Raw genomic sequence first — 25,074 nt, 5'->3', positions numbered from 1 at the left:
TTTGTCCTATTTTACCTTCGTAGTTAGATAAAACCATGTTATGTGGCCTTATATCCGTATCGAACATACCAATTCTTTTTAGCATGTATTGAGGCATTAGGTTCACTGCCGCTCCCCCATCAACTAGGACTTTATTTATGCCCACGTTCTCAATCTTAGCCCTGATATAGAGTGGCTTCAAATGATTTCGCATACCCTCATCAGGCCTTTCGAAGAAAGCATTCTGTTCTTCTACTGCACCATTGTTCAGCACATAGTAACACACAGGTTTGTGTTTTGTCATTTCTTCGATATCAGCCTCTTCACAGTCTTCTACTTCAGTTTCCTGATTAAACTCGTGAGGGAGTACGGATACCACATTGCAATTCAGATTTATGGATGACACTCCATCAGAATCAAAATCATTTGTCATTCTATCCTCTTCTTTCCAAGAGTTTGAACGCATCTTTTCTTCTTCATCCAAGAGTTTTTCAGCTTCGAATAATCTGCGTTCTACCGGAGGTTTGTTTGACTTTGCCCCCTGGTATGGGACTTGGTTGCTACTAGAGTCTCCAGCTTCTCTTGGCCTGTATTCCTTCTGAGCCTTTTTTATTCTCTGATGCCTTCTCCACTGGGACCGAGACATAGGATTTTTTCCTTTATAATTCTCCAATCGATACGCCTCTCGATTTGATCTTTGAAATTGTTTCCTATATGCCATTGCAGTTCTACCACCTTGGTCCCAACTTCGCCATTTGTTGGTTCTTGCATCAGCTTGTACCCACCTATCCCTTGGCGCATCTGCAGGGATTCTGAAAGTTACCCTTCGAGTTCTGGGGTGTGGGCTATCAGGCCTCTTTGTTGGAGTCCGTATGTCGAAACCGTACAGGTTGGGACGCAACCCCTGAGTTTCTTGACTCATGTAGCAATACACACGTTCGAATGATCGTGCTAGCATTTCGTCATAGACTGCCCTACATCTTGGGCATAGAGCAACTTCAGTGTTTTCTTTGTGACATCTGACCAAAAATCCTACCAAGCTTTCCTCCATCTTTGGGTATAGTTGTAGTAGGGGATTTGGCTCTCTTCCTGGGTGTTCCCACCTTTCGCGTCGAACCCTTTCGAAGTTGGCTTCGACCCTTCGATTCAGCATGATCGAACACCTTGGACACATCCATTGCTTACCACCATTTTTCTCGTGGCAATTCCAGAGATATTCTTTGAGGCTTTCGGTTCTTGGAGGAACTTCGATGCCCCCATTTTTCCTCGTCAGCCATGTCTCTAGTTCGCCAAATTCAGACACTGGTCGTCTGGCGCTGACCATGTTAACCGCTGCTGGAGGAACTTCAGAGATCTGGATTTTCTGGAGTTTCATCCTGAGGTCTTCAGTGGCCTCACTGTTTTCTTCAGTTATTTCTGTCTTGGGAGATTCTTCAACAACAGTGTTGAAGATTGTTTCAACTTTTAGGCTTTCAGTAGCCTGCTTTCCATTGAACATTGCTTTAGTCTCCACAACTTCGACTTCAGAAGCCTCCACCATGTTGATATCTTCTACCTCGCAGAGGCTAGCGTCAGCAATGTTTAGGGGATTGGTATCGACCCTCATATGCCTCTTGGTCTTGTCAGCAAACTTCAACCTTCCATCATTGAGAGCATTTTGAATTAGATCCCTGAAAAGAAAACATTGAGAAGTTTTATGGCCTAAAAACCCATGATATTTACAAAAACCTCTTTTCTTCCGTTGTTCCAACGGAGGAGTTTTTGAATTTGGAGGTAGTATCATTTGGCCATCTTTTACCAATAAATCAAATATTTCATCACACTTGGTAATGTCGAATGTATAAGTTTTCTTAGGGAACCTATCATTCTTATCGTTTTCTACTGGGTTTTTTCCATTGGCAGGATTTAGCAGTTTGCAGGCGTAAGGTGGCGCTTCTTTCAATTCAGCCAAGTCTATTTCGACTTCTTCAGGGCTATATGAGTCATCGAAAGACTCATCCTCAGCATCCTTGGCTTCGACGTATGCCACTCTTTCTTTCTTATAACTTTTATTTGCCCTAGCTTTTTCTGCCTTCAGCCGTTCGACTTGTCGAACCCTATCTGCTAATTGGGCCATGTCCCTAAGGTATTGGGTATCTAGTTTCTTTCTTATTGAATAATCTAGACCACCTGCAGCCATTTCAACAAGTTCATGCTCTGGGACTGTTGTAAAACACCTTGATTTCAACAGACGGAACCTATTTAAATAATCATCAATTGTTTCTGTGAATTTTCTTTTAACACTGGCCAATTCTTTCAAACTTATCTTAGTTTGACCCATGTAGAATTGCTCATGAAAAAGTCTTTCCAAGTATGCCCATGCATCTATCGAATTTGGTGGCAAAGTAGTAAACCAAATGAAGGCATTTTTTGTCAGCGAACTAGGGAAATACTTGATCCTTAAATCCTCGTTTCCCGCTAAGTCTCCTGCTTCTGTCAAATACCTAGCAATATGTTCCACGGTTGACTCATTAGTTTCGCCTGAAAATTTTGTAAATTTGGGAACCTTAGTTCCCCTAGGCAATTCTGTCTGCATGATATAGTGTGATATAGGGGACGTATAATTTGGACGTCTAAGTCCAGTACTAAGGCCATTATTAGCCATAACCCTTTCTATCATGGCAGTTAAATTATTTTCTGTAGCCAGATTTTCTCTTCTGACTCTTTGAACAACCTCATCTGGGTGTTCGTTCCTACCCACAATCCTTAATCTGGGTTGCTCCTCCTCCGTTTCTTGTCGAACGGGGACGGTTCTTTGATTTGAAGCTTCTAAGTTAATTATTGGAGTTCCTTCGAACATCTCTGTTCTTCGTGAGGGGCCTACATCCCTAGTAGATGTTCTGGGTGGCGGGACTATATCTTGTACACGCTCCAAAATAGGCCTCTCTTCTTGATTCATGGGCTGTTTGTCTTTCCTTTTAGGTGGTGGTACTCCCATGAATTCTGCCATTCGATTCATTTGAGATGATATCTTTTGGAAAGTCTCCATGTTTTCTCTATTTGTAGTAGTAACATTTGCCATTAGTGGGCTTAAAACTGAGGTCAATTCTCTGGCCAAAACCCCTACCATATCATGGTTGCTTGCATCCATTTCTTGTCGAAATGCTGCTTGGTTATTTGTGGTAAAGTGAGGCATCTGGGTAGAGAAACCAGTGTTATGTGCACTTCGACCCACTGAACTAACATTTGGTGAAAATGTCGCATTGTTAGTTGGGGCATATATAGGTCCTGCCCCTCGTACGCCTGTTCCGTATGGGTATGGCATTCCATATGAACTATTTGGCCTCCATTCGAAAGCAGAATTCATGCCTTGACCATGCAAATTATTTGCAGCACTTGTCGAGGCAAACAATACGTCCTCTGCGCTTGTGGATGAGGGTGCGGTTGTCGACACCGCAACTGGAATAGTCCCTGAAGGCCCTGTATTATTTTCAGGCACAGTCTGGGAATTATCTGCAGGTCTCGATCCATTTGAACCCGTTGCATCTCGTGTTTCCTGAGTCGAAGTCGAATTTGCCGCTCCTGATCCTGAACCTTGTGGGGGATCTTGATTACCCCCTGTACTGGCCGTAACAGCCATTTTCCTGTTGTACCTTTGTTTGGGAATCGGTTGTGCACTGTTCTTTAATTTACTGTTCCTAAGGTTCATACAAGATCTTGATATTGTCTAGACAAAAATAAAGCACTTGATTAAAACAATCTGCTTGACACAGTCCCACCGGGTGTGCCAATTTGTTTACGGTGATTTCCGGTAAACAACCGCTAGTCTTCCAAACTATAATAAATATGATTTGGTTACTTGCAGGATCGACTAGATTGATCCTAGGACACATAGTCAAGAAGATTGTTATCAATGTTTATTCGAACCATATTCATTATTTGTCTTCTTCAATAAGCGTTGTTCGATTAAAGAACAAATAGTCTTGACAATCACTTTGTTATATATAAATGTGACTTCAATGGAAAGATAAGTAACATAACATAGAAAATTAAAAAGACTATTGAAAAGTAAAGAATCTTAAACTGCAGAAATGTAAAAGACTTTGAAAGTAAATAGCATGAAAGTAATTCGAAAGTAAGTGACGTTAAAGTAAAGATACAGAAATGTAAATGGCAGGAAGTAATTCGAAAGTAAGTGACGTTAAAGTAAAGATACAGAAATGTAAATGGCAGAAAGTAAACGAAATGCAGTAATTCTGGAAGATAAAAACAAAAGATAATACACATGTATTAAAATGGTGGTGTCATACGTACATTTTCTCAGCGAACTCTTTCTCTTAACGCTTGATACTTGAGTAAATATGTGAGTGATTTGTACAAAATGAACACACGGAATCCTAACATTAAGACTCCTATTTATACTAGTTTCGACCTTAACGGTCCTATACTAATCTGCTGCCACATTTCTCATCAGAACTTCCAGCGAAGCCATCTGTTGTTGAACGGTTACGAAACCGTCTTCGAATTTCAAATCTTCCCGCCTGAGTCCGTCTTCGACGCGTGGCAGTGTATTAAACAAACACTACGAAAACACGCTAAGTAGTAATACTTAAATACATATTCTATGAATTTTGTCTAAGTCCCGAAGACATATGCTTTCATTAATCTTTCAGCGTTCACTATCTTCATCGAACTTAGAAGTCTTTATTTTTCGAAGCATGACCATCAGTAGTCATTCTTTTACTTTTTAAGGGATGGCCATCAGTAACCATCTTTCCTTCGATTCTCAACTCCTTCGAAGGACAAATAATATAAAACGAAATCTTCAGCTAACAGGTATCACCTCTAATAACTCGTGCGACTTACTGATATAAAATCTTCCCATAGCCACACTCCATTCACACAGTCATCTAATGTTTGTTCCACCTCTGAACTAAACTGACTTCCTCGGCGGCTGCATCCTTCATTGTGGTGCTTCTAATAGTCAGAGTGTAGCCGCAATGCAAGAAATTTCACTTTGTACTTCGAACGTCTCTTTTATAGACTCCTCAGAAGTTCTCAAACCAAAATGTTTATGCTTTACCAAAATTAACACTTCTCCACTCAGAGTATCTAGCAATACCTTACCAGACACATCACACATCGAGCCGATCCAAGATACAACTTGCATATTCCATCACCGGTCGCCACTGGTACATGATAGCTACTCACCATGCTGACCAGGATATCATGACCGCACATGAGTCCCACCCTATACACTCATGCAAAATTGCCAACTTAACACTTCATGAAACGAGAACATCCCAAGGTACAATCTAGTACTAACTCACGCGATCACGATCACTCAGGATCTCCATAAGTATAGTATTGGATCTTGATCCATTTCACCATCGGCTGTCTAGTCATTCCTCTACTATCGAGTGCGACGTATGGATCCTTATCCCACATACCTTATGAGAGTCTGGATCTGCATCTCACAAGTGCCAAATCAGAATTCTACCTTGAGCTTCAGATCACCTTTGTCCCACACATGTCGGAAAAAGATGACTCACGCATCTTTGTGCACGATAGCGATACTGTGGCATTATACCCGTCTGGTAGTACCAACATGGTGGTCTAACTCCGAGGCCATGTATCCAGGTAAACTACCTCGGTGGCGTATAATGACCCCCACGCGTATCCTATTGTCACAACCGACAAGTGTCTGAACAGGCTTCCAATAGGCTCATCGTTCCTCAAGTCCTTCGAATCACACTCCTCAGGATGCTAAAACCTGAGAGTGCTACAAACCAAGGTTTACTTACTCGAAAAGCCAAAACGGCAAGCACGAAGATTTGAAGTTCAACTTCGGATTACCATGCAGTGCGCGTACCCACTCGTCCCACACATGCATGAGATTCCAAGGATAATTCAGTTCAGATAGGAATGCTATAGCTCCTAATGACCAACTCAACTGCGATCATCCTACTGACGTCCCAGATAGATCTTAGTTCTTACTCGCCTGAACGCCCAACGCCAAGTGTTCTATGGCTTCACTCGAGGTCAGACAAACAACAACCAACAAGAACTTAGGTCACTGCATTTCACGCTTCTACATCATTTCATATTCCATCTAGCGTAGTTCTAGAACTTAAATATAAAATGATAAGAACAGAAATACATATCCTCTTCTATCGACCGGGTATTCAAACCTCGCCCAATCGTAAGTTACCACACTCATACATTCTACCAACCTTCACTAGGAAACTACTCTCGCTTAGGATACTTCAAGTTGGATCAGGATCTAATACTTCGTCCCTCCACTACTGTCCGTACCAGCGTAATCAGAAAGGTCTGACTTCTGTGTCCGCACTTCCAAAGGTTATTCTGTCCTATTAGCTCATCAGTCGCACTTAACACCGGCAACATCATCAGTACTGAATCCTACTAATTCACAGCTCAACACCTTCGGAGAATCTCACTTACAAGGCTCCTACTCAATCCCATTTGGATTTCCCTTGCTATTACCAAGACTTAGAGAAAGTTTCACTCCGTCCAATCAAAATCCTGGGGGTTCTAGTTGTCTCGATCCACACCTTGATAGTTCGGGTATTACTTCTTTGCGTCAAATGCTCCTCTTAAGTCTGAAAACTCCAACATTCCTTCTACTTACGTCGTCCAATAAATCCAACTTACATATACAATTAACCACCCAACTGATCCTTGCTACTTGGGTTCACAACCTTGCAGGTTTTACGAGTCCTAGTGGCGGCTCTGCCGTAATTCCACTGTCACGCACTCAGTCGATGAGTTGATCAAGTTCAACAACTGAATGAGATTTCAGAAAAATCAGGCTAGCAACGCACACATGTGAGGAGGAAAGGAATTGCTAGTGATGTCTCATGGCTCGGCCGAGAATCAACCTGCTCTGATACCAACTGTAACACCGCATACATAACTGACTAGTATATTATGCATGAAACGTTAAAATTGATATTGAGTACATACAAAAGCTATAGTTATAGAAAAATCCATATAAAATACAACATGAAATTCTATTAAGAAGCATAATACATGAGTCTTCAATGGATCTCGCACAGCGGAATGTCAAAACCAACGAGGTCTTCGAGCCAACACCACTTCCAAGTCTTCAGTCCAAACCTTTTACTGACCAAACGCTACTAAACTGCACCTGAAAAAATATAAGTTGATTGGGGTGAGATTACTAAATCTCAGTGAGTCCTCCTATCCTATGGGTCCACTCGGATCTACAGGGTACATGCATCAAAACCGAATCCACCATTACTCCGGGGTTGTCCTCACATCCGGTACAAATACGGAGCAAACACATGATTCTTCCACCATAGGAGTCATCATATCACAAGTACACAAATAGTACTCAAACATGTATGCAGACCCATACCCATGTACGGGGAATCCAGAAGTGGTAACAACCAAACTACCAAGGCTGCACACACACCCTCGGTGGGTTCACCCATGCCTATTTGCCAAGAGACTTGCACAAGCACCCTGCAAGAGTGATTAAATGGGTTCGCACAGGCCTACATGGCTGCGAGATGACCTTGCCTAAGAAGCGACACCGTCCTATTAACCATCTGTACGCACGTGGTGTTAACGGCAAGTGCAACACGCCGTCTCGACGCATGAGCCCATCCGGGTAGGAACCTAATGATATAGCCTACTTGGCATCACTAGAGATGGTTTACCTGTTATGCGTAGGCTTACTTAGCCGCATAACGCCACCATACCGAGCACGTAAGTGTTAACAGCAAGTGAGTAAAACCCCGTACGAAAACTCACGAGCACACTGCAACGGTAGTTCAGGTGTGTTAATCATACCAAGAACGCCAATGTGTTAACTGCAAGTGAGACACGCCTCATAGACTCTCACGAGCACATCGCAATGGTAATGGGAAACTAGTCCATATACAATGGTGCCTTACCACCTAGTAGTGGCCCACTTCGATTCTAGCATACCACACGCATAACAAGCGTCAATCACACAATACAAACAATTCCGTTCGTTTAACCAAAACGACGGTGTCCACAGGTTCCATGTATCATACATAATGGCATAACATTTTCAAACATGGATATATTATTCATAGTAGCAATAGGCATTCTATTCAATGCATGACATAATAATTATTAATCAATTGGTAAAGACATAAGTTCCCATACTAATTCATTGATTCACTAAGTGGGGATCCACTATTATTAAATCAAACATTCTGGTTTGGGGACCAATTTTATTAGAAAGTACACATTGCTAGCTTTCCAACGATATAAAGTTTGCGCAATTCCGATCCCCGAGCCGAAAGTTACGAATTTCCGAAGTTTGCTGATTTTTCCCTCTGCGCCCAGGGTAACTGGTTACCCAGAAGCCAGTAACCGGTTACTGGCATGAAAAATGCCCAGAAACACAAATTTACACAGAGTAACCGGTTACCCAAATGCCAGTAACCGATTACCCTGAAGCAGAATCAATTTTCTGCATTTTTAAGGGTTCTAAACCAGTTCCAAACATCCTATAATTGATTCCCTGCACTCTCAATACAGTCCCAACGAAATTGCATCATATAAACACATTTAGAAACATCAGCATGCAAGGATTATAGCAGAACAAACATAATTAGCATCATTGATTCCCTAATTTACTCACAATCCCTAAACCCCAAAAGAGAAATCCCTACATGCAAACCCCAAGTCATTATCTAAGGACTCACCTTGGATCAAATGGAGGTTAAGATGGTGCTCTTGTTACTATTGCATGTCCCTCTTGCTCAAACTTCCATCTCCATCATCAAGAAATCCGTAGCTCTCCATAACACACATTCAGCATAACTGACACAACTTCAAGGTCAGTTTTCTCCTCCAAAACAGAAGCTATGAACGCGAACCATAGGTGCAAATCGAAGAGAAATTCGTTATCTTTCCAATGGGACCAGAATCGTTACGATTGGAGTTACGAGTTGAGAGTTATACCTGATTTAGTGGAGGCTGCCATGGAATACGAAAATGGAACTTGAGTTATGAGTTCTCCTTGGCTCTAATCTCTTTATTCTCCAAAAGAAATGATTCTCTAACAAAGATATGCATCCCTCAATCCAAACAACTCCTTATGACTCATGCAAGATGTCTATTGTCCAAAATGCCCTCTAACTAAGCCATAATCACAAAGTTGCCATCTTGTTGGTTTCTAACCAATATCCTTCTATTCCAACTTACTTTGGATTTTTCTACTAATCCACTTACTCTTATAATAATCCTCCTTAGATTATCATAGAATAAGTCTATTGTGCATACCAATTATCAATTAAATGATAATTACCTGGGTCGAAGAATCGGGATATTACACGTTAATATTAATATTTTAATCAGTAACTTCATGTTCCTGTTAATTTTCAATATTTTTATGAGTAACTTTATGTTCTTGTTAATATTTAATATTTTGATTAGTAACTTCATGTTTAGCTAATATTAATATTTTGATCATTAACTTCATGTTCCTATTAATATTCAATATTTTTATCAGTAACCACTACAAGAAATATGCTTTATAGCAACGTGAAGTAGTGACGTGATTATCACGTGGGTAAAAAAAGACAGTTGCGACGTGATAATCACGTCACTAAAGATTATAATATTAAAATATCAAACATAACGTAAATATTGTGTGTGTCAGGCTTTTAATTTTTTAAAAAAAATAGTTGTGACGTGGGAATCACGTCGCAACACTAAAATTAATATACAAAATTAAATAGGCGAGGAACATCACATGGGGGCAGGCTTAAAATTTTCAAAATTTTGGCAGTGACGTGGGATTCACGTAGCTAACTTTTAGCAAGCTTTAGTAAAAAAATTTTAAGGCTGACTTGATGCAAGCTTTTGCAGTGAGAGAATATTATTTATAGCCGTTGGAAAGGTTGCGACGTGAATTACACGTGGCAAGGTTGCGACGTGAAATTCACGTCGTTGATTGGCTTATAAATGCACGATTTACCTTTCTCCCTCCCAGACTCATTTTCGTTCTGCAAACACAAACTCTTCTCTTTCACAACAAACACAAACCCAAACCCATTTTTTCATATCCCTTATCATTTCAAATTTTTCCCCAAATTCCTTCCATTTTTGTATTAAAGGTAATTTACATACAAAAACTTTGATTATTTCGTTTTTATAATTGCATCAATGGATATTTCTGTTTGTTAATTTATGTTTTATCTTTTTTTAAGGTTTTGAGGAGAAGAAGATTGAAGAAGAAGATGGTTGAAGGAGAAGAAGATGTAATTTTGTTTTTTATTTATTTATAAACTTAATATATATGATAAAAATGTTATATATGATATAAATATTTTTTATATGATATATATGTTTAGGAGTTGATAAAATAATGTATATGATATAAATGTTTGACTTTTTTTTATTATCTGTTTTATATTTTGGATGATATTGAATACAAAATATAGTTTTTAAAATAGAATATAGTTATTTATTAAACTGCCATATTAGTTATAAACTGTTGTGAAAAACGATGTCAAGAACAAAGTATAATAGAGAATTAGGGAAGATAAGAAGAACACAAGAATTGGTTATAACTGTTATTCTTTTACTTTCTCTTAAAACAAGATTACAAGTTTACAAGAATAACAAATAACATCTCTCACCCTAAATTAGGATTTGCAGCTTAGCAATGATGAGAGACTAGTATGCTATTTATAATAAAACCTAACATACTAACTAATGAGCTTTTTCCATAAGGCCCATTACACAAGCCAACTTAATAAACAAACTAACTTAACAAGTTAGGGTTTAAACACTAAAACCTAATTTAACTAATGAGCTTTTTCCATAAGGTCCATAAGGCATGATGCGACTCTGACTGTTCTAGGTATCAGGGAAAGTGTGCACTTTATGCTTCATCAGATTGGATGGGGAGATATCCTCACTAGTCGTACACCCACTTTCCGTAACCTGACTTTAGAGTTTCCGAGTTCCCTCCGATATGAGCCTAGGCTTGGATTAGGATTCAACAGAGGAAGAGTTTCATTTAGGCTGTTTGGTTTCACTTACCGTTTCACCACCCGTCAGCTGGCTGAGCTACAAGGATTTCCTAAAAGCATGGATGCTTTAATGGAAGTTGATGATGAGTACTTCCCTGATAACATAGTTGACTACTTTTGGAGTACTATATATGGTAAAAATCAGAATGATCTACGAGTCTCTTCGGAAATCCACAATCCCGCCATTAGGTATTTCCACATGATACTAGCTTTTACTCTTTTTGGAAAGCCTTTAGGCGATACCTCTGTGACTAAGGATGAGTTGTGCATCATGATGTGTGTTTTCCAATCCAGACCAGTTGTAGGAGTGATCAGTGCATTTTTATGCACGTCCTTCCATGTTTGTACTCAAGTATTTCCTTGGTTTGTTTTGATTATTTTTATGTTTTAATGTGTTTTCGTAATTTAGTTTATTTTTATGCTTATTTGATTTTCGTATTTTATTTTCAGCTTTGGCAGCTTTCACGGAAACAATCATAACTGGAGTTCTAGGAATCCGATTGAGGCGTTCTAATAATTGCCAGAAAGCTAAGAGAGAGAGCTACGACTTTCATGTTGGATTCAAAGTCAGATTCGGAGTCTATAATTCCCATATTTGCGTTTGAAGCTGCAGCACTATTTTAATTTCAGTTTCTGGGTCGTTACTAGTGGGCCGGGTTTTGTAATTCGACCCAGTTGGGTCATAAACATTTTTTGGCTGATTCCTAATAGGTCTAGCAGCCAGACGAATTACTGTTCATGATTTTACTATTCACGTTTTTGGAAGAGCTTGTACGTTTGATCATGAAGAACTAATTCCTAGAGGTTAATCTGCTATAAACGGTTTCCGCCGATACTTTGAGGTTCTTATATTTTCTAATTAATCTATTTCCTTTCAATTCTAATCTTTGATATGTTGTTTGCTTAATTCGATATTATCCAAGGTTAGATTGATTTATTTTGATGGTTGCATGTTCCTATACTTTAATCGCGTTTGCTTAATCCGCGTATGTTTGTCGTGTTTGCTTAACTCACGATTGCTATATATAATCCTTTTTCTTAATTCGGGAATTAGGAACATACATCACATAATTTCAATTGCGCTTGTATAATTGTTTTTATAATCGAAAAGGGAATAGAATCCGCTTGTGAGTTGGAAATTATTTGGATCGATGATAAGTTAGGAAGCCAAAACAGTAGATTAACCGTTTCAGCTTATTTTGATAATCACTTATTTTCACTATTTTGTTTAATCGAAATCTAAAACAAACCCCCTAAATCGATTTACCTTTGGTTAATAATCAACGAGAATCCTTGTGATACGATACGCGAGTCACTTGTCGCTTTCTACGGTTTTATACAAAACAACTCATTTTTGATCTGCGCGCGACAGCGAATCAAATTGGCGTTGTTGTCGGGGATTCTTGTTATTATTAATTGTTTTTAGAGTCATAGGTTTAGTGTTCTCGCATTTAAGCCTTAGTTTCCTCACGGTTTTGGCCAATCTGCGTTTAGAGTCGAAAAATTCAGTTTTTGAAAAAATTGTGTTCGATTGTAAAAGGTTTTTGCCTACTGGAAGTAGAAAAACAGTCTAATTAATACATCCTTACTCTAGATGAAGGGAATTCGAGCCAAATTCATCGTTTTTCTATTTTTAATGAATTTTTTACTCTTTTCATAGAGTCGAAAAACCCCAAAAAAAATTCTCAAAATTCTTATTTCATCTAATTAGATTAAATTTTGTGTTTTTATATTTTTCTGAACTTATTTTAATCGTGTTCCTTCATTCTATTTGTTTATGGCTGTTATAGGACATTGTTGGCGTTTTCGCATTTGTTGTTGCATTGCTTAATTGATTCTGATTCTGAACTTGATTTTGATAACATGGTTGATCAAAGAACACTAAGGCAGCTAGTTGCACTTGATGTTAATTATAATGGTTTATATATTGAATATGTTGATGTTGTTGTTCCCTTTGAATTGAAATCTGGTTTAATACACTTGTTTCCAAGGTTTAGTGGTCTTGCAGGTGAGGATCCATATAAGCATCTAAAGGAATTCCAGATTGTTTGTTCTATATTATTGAGACCTAAAGGAATAACAGAAGACCATATCAAGCTGAGAATCTTCCCGTTCTCACTTCAAGGTGCTGCAAAAGATTGGTTATACTACCTTGAGCCGAACTCTGTTACGAGCTGGAATGATCTCAAAAAAGTGTTCTTAGAAAGATTCTTCCCTCCCCAAGTTACCACTTTTGCATCTTCTGGACCTTCACTAGAGGACCTTGTCAAGCAAATGGCTATGGATAATCTCCAGTATCAACAACAAATAGATTCTACTCTTCAGACTTTGCAAACACAAGTTGGTCAACTTGTAACTTCAATGAATTCCAAGCAAACTCAAGGATCAAACCATCTACTTGCCCAAAAAGTAGTGAATCCAAAAGGTCCTAATGTAAGTGCGATTTCCTTGAGTTTCGAAAAGAGTGTTAAACTGGTTGAACCAGCACCAGAAAAAAATAAAGAGGTGGTTAAGTCAATTCCTAAACTTGATTCTGAGATTGTTGATGACACTTATGATGATTTGTTTGCAGCTGTCAATTTTCCATCTTTTTCTAGTTTTGATGATGTTTACTCATGTGCTGATTGTACTAACTCTAACCTTTGTGTTGTATGTGCTGAGATTGATGCTGCCTTGCAGGGTGACATTTTTCCTACAGGTGAAGTTGTCAATGAAGTTGTTTATGTAGTTGAACTTGAAATCTCGACTGGCCAAAACACACCATCCGTTGAACAACCACCTTCTTTAGAGTCTGAACTACTTCCCGAAGATTTAAATTATTCATCAAGGACTGAATTTGAGAATGAAGAGAAATCATTGAAGAAACATAAGAATGGAATTGGATGAACTTTGATTGACATTCTTGATATTATTCCATCATGTAATGTGCATAAGATCTCACTTTCAGATGAAGTAAAATTAGTGACGAAGCCCTTTCAACCATTGATCTTTGATGTTGTGATAAATGACATCACTTTTACGTGCGCATTCGACACTTTTACTTTTCGGAGATTGTTCTTTGATCCTGGAATAAAGGGCGAAGGCACTAAAATACATTCCAAGGTCAATGTACACCGTATTAGGCTATTCCATGAGAGCCTTACTTTGGAAAGAGAGATTATAAAAGAGCCTTCACTAGCAAAGGTTGTTTATGCGATCACATATCCTCCTTGAATACTCGGGTGTGTTCTTTCTTTTCTCTCACTCTTACTTTATATTTGAGTTCTTTTCATTGAGGACAATGCTTATTTTAAGTGTGGGGGAAGGAATCATTTACTTTTTTAATTTTCTTTTGTTCTTTGTTTTGTTTTGTTTTCAGTTTAAAAAATAAATATGCATCGTTTTGAAAGTTTTAGGCTACAAACTGAGTTGAGTCGAGTTTGCAGAGACTTGGGAAAAATTCACAAGATCGGTATCGTTCTAACACCGTAAGTCTCCTGCATATGGAAATCAATTTGAATTTTTTATTATGTTTTAGCCTTAAATTCTAATTCTTTGACAGCTCTTGAGTAGTTTATTTCAGCAGTCGGCACCATCTCTCACACACTTTACGTAGGAAAGCCGATGAATATAAGTGAATGTTCCGAAAAGAAAAAAAAGAAAAAGAAAAAGGTAATGCACCTTCTAAGTTTGGTGACCCTCACCCGGTCACTTAACCCAACGGTTGTGGAACCTTCAAAAAAATTTCAAAACTCTTTGTTAGTTGGTTCAACGATTTCTGGTGCTGAACTTGGTAAGGAGGATTACGGCCCGATCCCCCGCAACTACATCTGAGTAAGCAAAGGGTTATGCCATGTAAGTACCGAAACCCTGTGCAGAAAAGGACCAGAGTCACTAACCGGTCGTCCTGCTATAAGTGTGTGTAGATAACGGGCTTAATGTGATTGCGCCTGAATGAAAAAGAGCAAAAAGGATGAGTAAGTTAGGCTATGGTATAATAATATGATTTGAATTGGATTGTGTATTTAGGAGGCTTATGTTTGCATAATTGTGGATTAGTGCTCCTACGATATCCTTAGTGTACAAGATTAGAACCTGTCGATGCAAACTTACCCGAAGAAGATTTGTAGCCTAGGATGAGTAACTGTTGATGTATTTTGCTTTCTTTGTTTTGTTTTTCATTTTGCTCGGAGTGCAAAAGTTCAAGTGTGGGGAAATTTTGATAAGTGCATTTTTATGCACGTCCTTCCATGTTTGTACTCAAGTATTTCCTTGGTTTGTTTTGATTATTTTTATGTTTTAATGTGTTTTCATAATTTAGTTTATTTTTATGCTTATTTGATTTTCATATTTTATTTTCAGCTTTGGCAGCTTTCACGGAAACGATCATAACTGGAGTTCTAGGAATCTGATTGAGGCGTTCTAATAATCGCCAGAAAGTTAAGAGAGAGAGCTACGACTTTCATGTTGGAGTCAAAGTCAGATTCGGAGTCTATAATTCCCAGATTTGCGTTTGAAGCTGCATCACTATTTTAATTTCAGTTTTTGGGTCGTTACTAGTGGGCCGAGTTTTGTAATTCGACCCAGTTGGGTCATAAACATTTTTTTGCTGATTCCTAATAGGTCTAGCAGCCAGACGAAATACTATTCACTATTTTACTATTCACATTTTTGGAAGAGCTTGTACGTTTGATCATGAAGAACTAATTCCTAGAGGTTAATCTGCTTTAAACGGTTTCCGTCGATACTTTGAGGTTCTTATATTTTCCAATTAATCACTACTACAATTTTGGCCTACGGCCACGCTAAATTTTTCCACAACTAAAAAACTGTGGCCACATGCAAGTTTTAGCCATGATTTTCAAATCGTAGTCGTATGTTTTAAAATATTGAATCCGGAGTGTGAAAGTGTGGCCTTTTCTTCATTTTCCACGGTTAACAAAATGTAGATATTTTAGCCGCAAATAGAAACCGCAGTATTATAATTTTCACTTCAAACTGTAGCTCAAACCAAAAAAAAACCCGCAAGAATTTCCCCCTTCTTTTTTAATTTCCCTCTTCTTAATTATTTTCTTTTTTTTAATTTTATTTAGATATAGATTAAAAAAAGGAGGAAAAAAAAAAGGAAAGCGTGAATACAATCGTTTCCACATTCCACATTATGTTTCTAACCTAATTTCCTCTCCTGCTCCTCAATCGCCGCCGAAGAAGAACAACACCAACAATCGGAGGCACCACCCTAGAAATTCTCCACAATAACAAATCTTCCTTCGAACCCATCGTCTCCGATATCCTTTCCATCAAAACAGATGCTAAACCAAAACAACTCCTTCACGATCTCGTCACTCAAATGTTCCTTCCCTTCATCACTCTCCGCCAGGTCCCTAGGGTTTATTCAATTTCATAGTTCATCACTCTCTACTTCTCCGTTTCTCTTCTCTTCTCGTGTTCATTGTCTTCTCATGTGCCTCGTCGTTTAGGTTATGTTTTGCAGTTGACCTAATCTATATTATGTTTTGCAGATTTGATTCCTTTGTTGAGGTACCAACAAAAGCTTCCCGTTGTCGATTATTTGTGCTAACAGGGTAGGGTTTCATTTTTACCCGTATTGTTATAACTGTTGTGTTTCTTAAGGTTACATTTTGTTAAGGTGATTTGAAACCGAGTGGATTGAGGTGAGTAACTAAGTTTGAAGGTCTTGACAATGAGAGTGGTACTGAGTAGTGATTTTTTGTTGCAGGATTGGAAAATAGGTCAAGCTTTTGGATGTTGATATTAATTATTGAACGATATTTCTTCTTTTTAATGTATATTTGTGAGTATGTTGGGGTTGGTTCTTCAATAGTATGATTCTATTTGCAACTCGGCTAAATCAAAATATTAGACCTATTTGATTGAAGAACCAGATTTGTTACTAAACATGCTAGGAAAACTAATATTTTATTTACTTTTTTAGGATGATACAATTACAAAGAAGAATGACAAAGAACCGGAGCTGCATAAAGAGAGATTCAAAAATAAGGTAAAAAACACTAGCATTTCAATTTTCAAACAATGATTATATTGATACTGTAAGATTTAATATAAATCTTGAATGGCAGAAACATGAAAAACAAGTTTATGTTTCATTGCCGCCTCCTCCACCACCGAAAATCGTGGTAATGTATTTTGTATTAGATCTATTTTTCCTTTATTTCATTCAATTTGAGTTTATGTTTGTAATCTTAGTTAGTTGGAATGGACATGTATTGGATTAGGCTAATTTGCGTGATATGAGCAGGTCATATTGATCATTCTGCTAGAGTCATGAAAGTGATAACATGGAATAGGTCCTTCAAGGGTGTGTCAAACGGAGAGGGTGCTAAAGATGATTTTGATTCAGAAGAGAATGAAATGCATGCCACTGTTTTGGACAAGTTGTTAGCTTGGGAAAAGAAACTCTATGAAAAGGTCAAGGTAGTTGTCATCTTCCAATTTTGTCATTCATATTGCGAAGTTGTTATTTCTATTTGTAACATGTTGCTATTGTTGACAGCAAAGGGAGCTTATAAAGTTTGAATATCAAAGAAAAGTTCCAGTTCTGAACAAGCAGCCAGACGATACTTTGACCCAGTTGGGTCATAAACATTTTTTGGCTGATTCCTAATAGGTCTAGCAGCCAGACGAATTACTGTTCACGATTTTACTATTCACGTTTTTGGAAGAGCTTGTACGTTTGATCATGAAGAACTAATTCCTAGAGGTTAATCTGCTGTAAACGGTTTTCGCCGATACTTTGAGGTTCTTATATTTTCTAATTAATCTATTTCCTTTCAATTCTAATCTTTGATATGTTGTTTGCTTAATTCGATATTATCCAAGGTTAGATTGATTTATTTTGATGGTTGCATGTTCCTATACTTTAATCGCGTTTGCTTAGTCCGCGTATGTTTGTCTTGTTTGCTTAACTCACGATTGCTATTTATAATCTGTTTGCTTAATTCGGGAATTAGGAACATACATCACATAATTTCAATTGTGCTTGTATAATTGTTTTATAATCGAAAAAGGAATAGAATCCACTTGTGAGTTGGAAATTATTTGGATCGATGATAAGTTAGGAAGCCAAAACAGTAGATTAATCGTTTCAGTTTATTTTGATAATCACTTATTTTCACTATTTTGTTTAATCGAAATCTAAAACAAACCCCCCTAAATCAATTTACCTTTGGTTAATAATCAACGAGAATCCTTGTGATACGATACACGAGTCACTTGTCGCTTTCTACGGTTTTATTCAAAACAACTTGTTTTTTATCCGCGCGCGACAGCGGATCTAGGAGTATCTTTCATGCTTTATAGGATTGTCGTTATAGCCAAAGATACCTTTGTCCCTATCCTTGTAGGTGGTCTAGTCACTAAGATCGCCCGTGCCCTGTCCTTAAGAGCACCGCTAGCGAGATTGATTCCTTATGGAGGATTCAATTCCATGGACGTCGAGTTTTGCTTCAACAAAAGCCTGATCAGTAATTTTGATTCTCCGCCTTACCAGCTTTTAGTGAACTATGAGCCTGTTCATCATTTTGCCTTATCTTGCATTAGGTTCACAAGTGTGCACAAGAAAGAAAACTGGTTATATGACTTGGAAGGACAAGTTGCGAATGATCCCGAGGAGGAAGAAAGTGATCCGATGACAACGCCTGGCTACTATGATATTGATGCTACACCTGATGAAGATGTGCCTATGGTTGGCCATACTGCTGCTATTGAGACCCTTCGGAATGATGTTGTTGTACTTCATACTGACTTAGGGATACCCCGAGGAGATTTCCACAGATTTATGGATTTGGTCACAGCGAATCTAGACAGTTTATATCAACATTCTCAGTCCGTCCCTGCTCCAAAAAGTGGCTAATTGAAGACCTCTAGTTTAGATTTCTAACTCTTACATTTTGACAATGAGGACATCGTCTAGTTTAAGCATAGGGGAATGAAATATTTAGTTAGGATTTCCCGTTTTTAGTAGTTTTATTTTTCACTATTTCAGTTTTAGTATTTTAATTAGTTAGTATTTCTATTTTCAGACAAATTGTAATTAAATGTTTTTTTTTTGGTTTTAATGAAATTCAACAGTTTTCCTTATTATGGTTTTTATTCTCCTCTGCTATATTTCCTCTGCTATATTCCTACTGTGTATGTGCATTATAATTGCTGCTAATATTTGCTGCTAAGTATTATTATTATTAGAGATAAATCCTGTTGCACTGCTATATCTGTTTGAACACAACACAATTTTTAGTCTGCTACCTATACACTGTTACTGTTACAAAATTATACTAGTATAGGCTATAATTATTTTGTCTACTGAGTTTATATACACTCAGCTTTATACTTTGATTACTAGTCAAAGTTATTTATGCCAATTGATGTTGGTCCAATAGAGAAGCATGCACCATGGTCAAAAAGCCTGAAAAGAATCTCTGCACTACACACTGAACCAACACACGGAGGAGCTATGTTTTTTTCTGTTTCACGCATGCGTGCACCTGCCGTCCATCATGGAGGGGCCCACGCCGACCGTCCAAGCCCCCAAAGTGACGTTCGTCACTTCCCTTAAATGCAGAAACGCATTATCTCCGTTCTAACTTCAAATTTTTCCAGTGTTGTTCAAACTTCCTCCACTGAGTGCTCATTTTCTCCATTTTTTTTCTTTCATCTTCCTTCAACTCTCTCATTTATTTCCAATTTACCACCCTTTTAGTTCATTTCCAACTTTCACATTCCTATAAATTTCACTGCAACAGAACCATAAACATCAACCCTTCTGCTACCTCTTTTACAAAAAATTTCATACCCTCTGCAGAGTAATTGCTATGGACAACCTTAACCAAAAAAATGAAGGAGAAGCCGAATTCCCAGGTGTTATTTTCTGGAATGGAGAAGCGGGTGAAATTCAACGCTCGCGTTACCGAAGTTTTTCTCAGAGAGGGGTGGTGTCAACAAGATTCGCCCATGTCGAAATTTTGCAAAGTTTGGGGCTGTTCAACAACGGTGTGCGAATGTTGCTCAATAAAATGAGTTTATCATTCGTAAGCACACTGAACTTGCCCACATATGAGGCGTTAACCTTGGAATTTCTAAGTTCATATATTTACAACACACCTACCGACGCTTCTCATAATCTCATCGGAACTACTACCTTCCGACTGTTTAACCAAGAGTACACCATGAATCAAGACAACCTGAGTGCGATCTTTCAATTCACACGTGTTGAGGGAGTCAATTATAGAATTTCGCCTAGGCTTGACAGGCAAAGAACATTGAATGCTGAATGGCAAAGAGTGTCCGGTAACGAAAATGTCGCTCCCGACATGCGTTTTTCTTCTCAAATTCATAATCCGGTCATGCGTTACTTCCACCGCATCTTAGCCAACACGATCTTTGGAAGGACCAACAACAACGAAGTCAATTCCAAGGAGTTGTACTTCTTTTGTTGTGCTTTTGCAAACCATCGGATCAATGCGAGTACTTTCCTCATGTCTCACATTCAATCTTTCGTGTCAAGAGAAGGAAACACACCATTTTGTGTAGGATGGCTTGTTACCGATATAGCTCGAGCCCTCGATCTAAATGATAGGCTACAAAATCTGCCGTCTTTACCAGCCGTTTTTATGGACGTCAACAACTGCAGAGCTGGTCTATCATTTCTATCCATGTACTTTAAGTTTATATATGCGAGTATCTTTCCGTTTGTCGAATTCTCCATCTACTTGAACCATAAATTCTTTTTATATGCATAGCCTGACACGCTCTAAAATTACAAGGATACACAATTTAAAGATATGTTAGAAACTGAAGCACTATTAAACAAAATTGCTACAGTCTTGACACTCTAGAACCCCGAATTATGCAAGATCAATTTGAGTACCTATTATCCCAAATCTTAAACCTCTAGCTTTAAAGTAGCTTCGAGTAGTTTATTCAGAAGTCGACACCGTCTTAAACACAAACTACGTAGAGAGCCGATGAATATAAGTGAATGATCCTGAAAAATTTTCAGTAAAAATTAAAAGATTACACCGACTAAGCTAGGTGACCCTCACCCGGTCATTTAACCCAAAGGATATGTATCTCGCGGATTTAAATAAAGAAGCCTATTGTTGGTTGGTTCAAAAGTATCTGGTATTGAACTTGGTAGGGCGAATTACGGTTCGATCCCCCGCAGCTTACAACTAGTAAAAGAAGTGGGTACCACAAAAATGTGCCAGAGCCCCGTGTTAATAAGGATCATAATCACTAACCGGTTACTCTACTATGTGCGTGTGAAGATAAAGGGCTTAATGTGATTGCGCTCGAATGGAAACAGGTAAAATTTAGCTAAAGGATCTAGATAAGCTATAATAGAAAGATTCGGATTGGTTTGCATAAGTTGGAGTTGTCTAGTGTCACCACTGTGTCTCTGGTGTTCATATTAAGCTTCTATATCTCTAGCAAAGTTTCACTGCGATCGCGTACGGATCGAGATGATTGTCATGCATATGTAAAACCTTTTTCTCCGATTGTTTGCTTGAGGGCAAGCAAAGTTCAAGTGTAGGGGAGTTTGATAACACGAAAATGTATCGTATACTTAGCTCAATTTACATGTATTATTTTCCTATTTTATTTCGATTATATTACTTTATTTCGTATTATGCCGGTATTTCGTATTTGTTTCAAATATTTAATAAATCAAGGCTTGCAAAAGAAAATAATAAAAACATGAGCCAAAATGAAGAGAAAAAGACCAAAAGAGGTGCCTTAATTGTCGGGGGGCGCAAATAAGAAGAACCAAGGCCCATGAACCAAAAGCCTAAGATGAAGAAGGAGATGCACGTCATTAGGAGGCCCTGACGAACGACACCTCCCCCCTCCTGCCGAACGGCATGCCCCCTTTACTTAGTGTGTGACGTGAGTTACACACTCACGCCCAATAAAAAGCGTCGTCAACCCTACATTTTCTCCTCCGTGAAGCAGCGCTGAAACAGATTCGAATCCAATCCAACCTAATGCTACTCTATAAATACTCAGCAAGATTTGAAGAACCAGACGAAGCTTCTACCTTACCGCCGTCAATTGCTTTCTCTACAATTTAATTTCCAACTCTGTTCATTTCTTCCCAACCAATTCTCAGCAATAGATTTCCACACCGGAAATACTATTGCATTTTAATTTCTTTATTAAGCTTCAGAATTTAATTTTAGTTTTAGGAATAGAGTTTGTTTCTGCAATTTAATTCCAGTTCTGGAATCTAGATTTGGTACTATAACATCATACTTTCATGTCCGCAATTTAATTCAGGTTTTATTTTCAGCATTAATTATTGTTTACCGTTTATGTTAAATTGTCAATTTATGTCTGGAATATAATTTACCTGCTATATCTGTTCTGATCCGCTAATTAAAATAATGTCCGGCTAAATATTTATTACCGGTATGTAAGGTCATATAACTGAGGGAATCTAGTAATGCTTTCCTAGTAATTTATTAATGAAAATTTATTCATCTGGTTATAGTTTCTAATACTTAATTAAACCGTTTTGTAACGAGAGTTAAAAACGATAGAAGATAGGATCAATAAAAACGGGAGTTTGAGATTTTAACTGGACAGTAGGAATCAAGCATTAACCTTAAATATAGCGAGAGCGCTTTAAGGTTAATTAGTCTTCATTTGTTTTCAAAAATTATTTTAAACTTTAATTGATACAGCGAGAACGCTCACTTAGGTTTAATAATGAGATCATAATCAATAAACACAAGAGTGTGAGAGGAAGGTTTTTAAACTATTCTTAATCCATTGACCTTGTATTTTAAAACTTGGTCCTCTTGTTTTGAAACCTTGGTATTGAGTATAGAATTATTCCCGGTGAAAATATTCTTAATCCATTGACCTTGTATTTTAAAGCTAGGTCCCCTTTTTTTATGTTTTAAAAATTGGTAAGTATTTTAAAGCTTAACCTTTTAAAACTTGTTAGGTATTTTAAGGCCTAATCGTTTTTCAAAATACTTTGTTAAGTATTGGTAAAGCTTAACAGCAAAAAAATTTTGGCCATTTTGGCCCCTTTTTTCCTTTTAAGGGGAACTACAAAAGCTCTGACTTCCCTCTTCTTTAAAAGTGGTATGTAGGCCTAAGATGCGATGTCTTATCGAGCTCACTTTCAAAAACTTCTTTTCCCATCCCCACCCTCTATTTTAAACAAGTTCACATAAAATTTTCAAAGTATATGTACACAAAAACAATAACATTTTCAAAGAGGTTCCCATGGAGTACCATGGATATGAGGGGTGTTTAAAACCTTTCCCTTGTATAACAAACCCCCTTACCCAAATCTCTGATAAGTTTATTAGTTTTGATTTTAAATACTTCTGTGGGTTTTATTCGCTCTTTCTTCCATTCCTTTTGGAAATAATAAAGCGCGGTGGCGACTCTGTTTTAAAACAAATAAGCTAAGTCTTTCCCATGGCTTTAGTCTCACCAATTTCACCGCTACAGAAAAGTGGCGACTCTGCTGGAGATGCTAATCAAATTATTGGTGTATCTTTGGAAGGGTTGACCCTACCTTTATTTTTGTTATTATTTGATTTTTACTTTTTGTACATACCTTTTATCTTTTACTTTCCTATGTGAATACTTGTTACTTTTATTTAGTTATATTGGGAAAGGGCTTGATTCCCCTTGTGGTGAGATGAATCCTAACCTGGATTAGAGTGAAAACTTATGATAGGAGATGTGTCATACCCCAAAATTTGCCCATCATATTTAATCATATTTCAGTTCAACTGACTTTCAAATGCTTAAAGATCTCCAATTGCTCAAAGCTACCTACCTCCTAAACGAATGCCTCTGAACTAGGGTTTTGCTTTTCTCAAAGAAAAGTCAGGTTCTGACTGGACCTCATAGCCTCTCATATGGCTCATAGTATCCTCATGATAAAATTCAAGCTCTGATTCATAGGATTGCTCAGTCAACTGCTCAAATGATCAATAATCGACTTGTTGACCTAAAAGTCAAACTATGATCAAATCACTATCAAAGTTCCTAATTTTTTGTCAACATTCTCACCTTGAAGTATCATTCATCATGTGATCAAGTATTGATCATAATTCATCAAGGAAAGATCAGAAATCAACAAAACTCAAGGTTTCTAAATTAGGGTTTAAGGAGAAAAAGTCAACTCAACTTTGACTGGGCATAACTCTCTCATACTTTATCAAAAATGGTCCAACCAAAGCCCATTCTCAATTAAATTTCATTCTCTACAACTTTGATTTTGGGCCCAAATCCAAGAAATGCACCATTTGGGAGATATGAGCCAAAACATTATAGGTCTTTTTAAAAGTCAACAAAAAGTCATCTTTTTGCGAAGAAGTGTACACGAACGTGGAAACTTCAATGAAGATGAAACCAAAAGGATATTTTAGAGGACTCTTCAAGCTTTCTAAAAAGTCTAAGAACACTAAAAAATATGGAAAATTGAGAAAGTTACAAGATGTGCAAGTTGAGCGATTTTTAAGAGGCGTACAAAAAGAAATATGGTCCAAAATGATTCTTCTTAAATGGGCTTGACTTCTTCTTGTTCTAACATCATCTTAAGCCCATCCACGACCATGGAATATATCTTTTACATTTTTATTGTTTTTATTTATTATTTTATAGATTTGATTCATTAAAATCATGATTTAATTAAATAAAATTATAAAAATAATAGAAGATTTGATTTGGCTTCTGAATTGATTCAATTAAATGTCAAATATATCACATAATCATTCCAAAATCGTGGCAAGAGAGATTGGAAAGAGATGATCAAGATTTGAGCCAAAATAGAAAGAATCCATACAAATTTCCAATCAAAGATTTAAGCTTCCAATCACTTGATTCTTTCTATTATAATTGACCTAAAATACTCTCTTATATATTCTGAATCCTAAGGCCTCAGAGAAAAACGAAAAAATAGAAGAAGGAGGCTAGGGTTTTCAAGATAAAATTTCAAAGAAAGGAGGAGGACTCATATTTCGCATTCCAAGCACCTTTAGGACTATCTATTCGTCCCTTCCACCTC

General features: G+C 37.6%; 1 protein-coding gene across 3 annotated transcripts; it reads left to right on the top strand.

The window, feature by feature from the left end:
• Window positions 1–16,145: 16,145 nt before the first annotated feature.
• Window positions 16,146–17,921, top strand: LOC131611832 (protein ROLLING AND ERECT LEAF 2-like). Of its 3 annotated transcripts, XR_009287174.1 has the most exons (7): window positions 16,146–16,380; window positions 16,523–16,585; window positions 16,741–16,815; window positions 16,957–17,022; window positions 17,102–17,158; window positions 17,281–17,456; window positions 17,536–17,920. XR_009287174.1 is itself a non-coding variant. In XM_058883693.1 (2 exons), the coding sequence occupies exons 1-2, from the start codon at window positions 17,307–17,309 to the stop codon at window positions 17,644–17,646; spliced, it is 261 nt and encodes an 86-aa protein (XP_058739676.1). In that variant the 5' UTR covers window positions 17,167–17,306; the 3' UTR covers window positions 17,647–17,921. The 3 variants fall into 3 exon arrangements, 1 of the variants encoding a protein (XP_058739676.1); XR_009287175.1 differs by lacking the exon at window positions 17,102–17,158 and having other exon boundaries at window positions 17,536–17,918; XM_058883693.1 differs by lacking the exons at window positions 16,146–16,380; window positions 16,523–16,585; window positions 16,741–16,815; window positions 16,957–17,022; window positions 17,102–17,158 and having other exon boundaries at window positions 17,167–17,456; window positions 17,536–17,921.
• Window positions 17,922–25,074: the final 7,153 nt, after the last annotated feature.

This window comes from Vicia villosa, linkage group LG6 (assembly GCF_029867415.1).
Source record: "Vicia villosa cultivar HV-30 ecotype Madison, WI linkage group LG6, Vvil1.0, whole genome shotgun sequence".
NCBI lineage: Eukaryota > Viridiplantae > Streptophyta > Magnoliopsida > Fabales > Fabaceae > Vicia > Vicia villosa.
The sequence above is the reverse complement of the archived record's forward strand: the minus strand, read 5'-3'. Positions and strand labels throughout refer to the sequence as shown.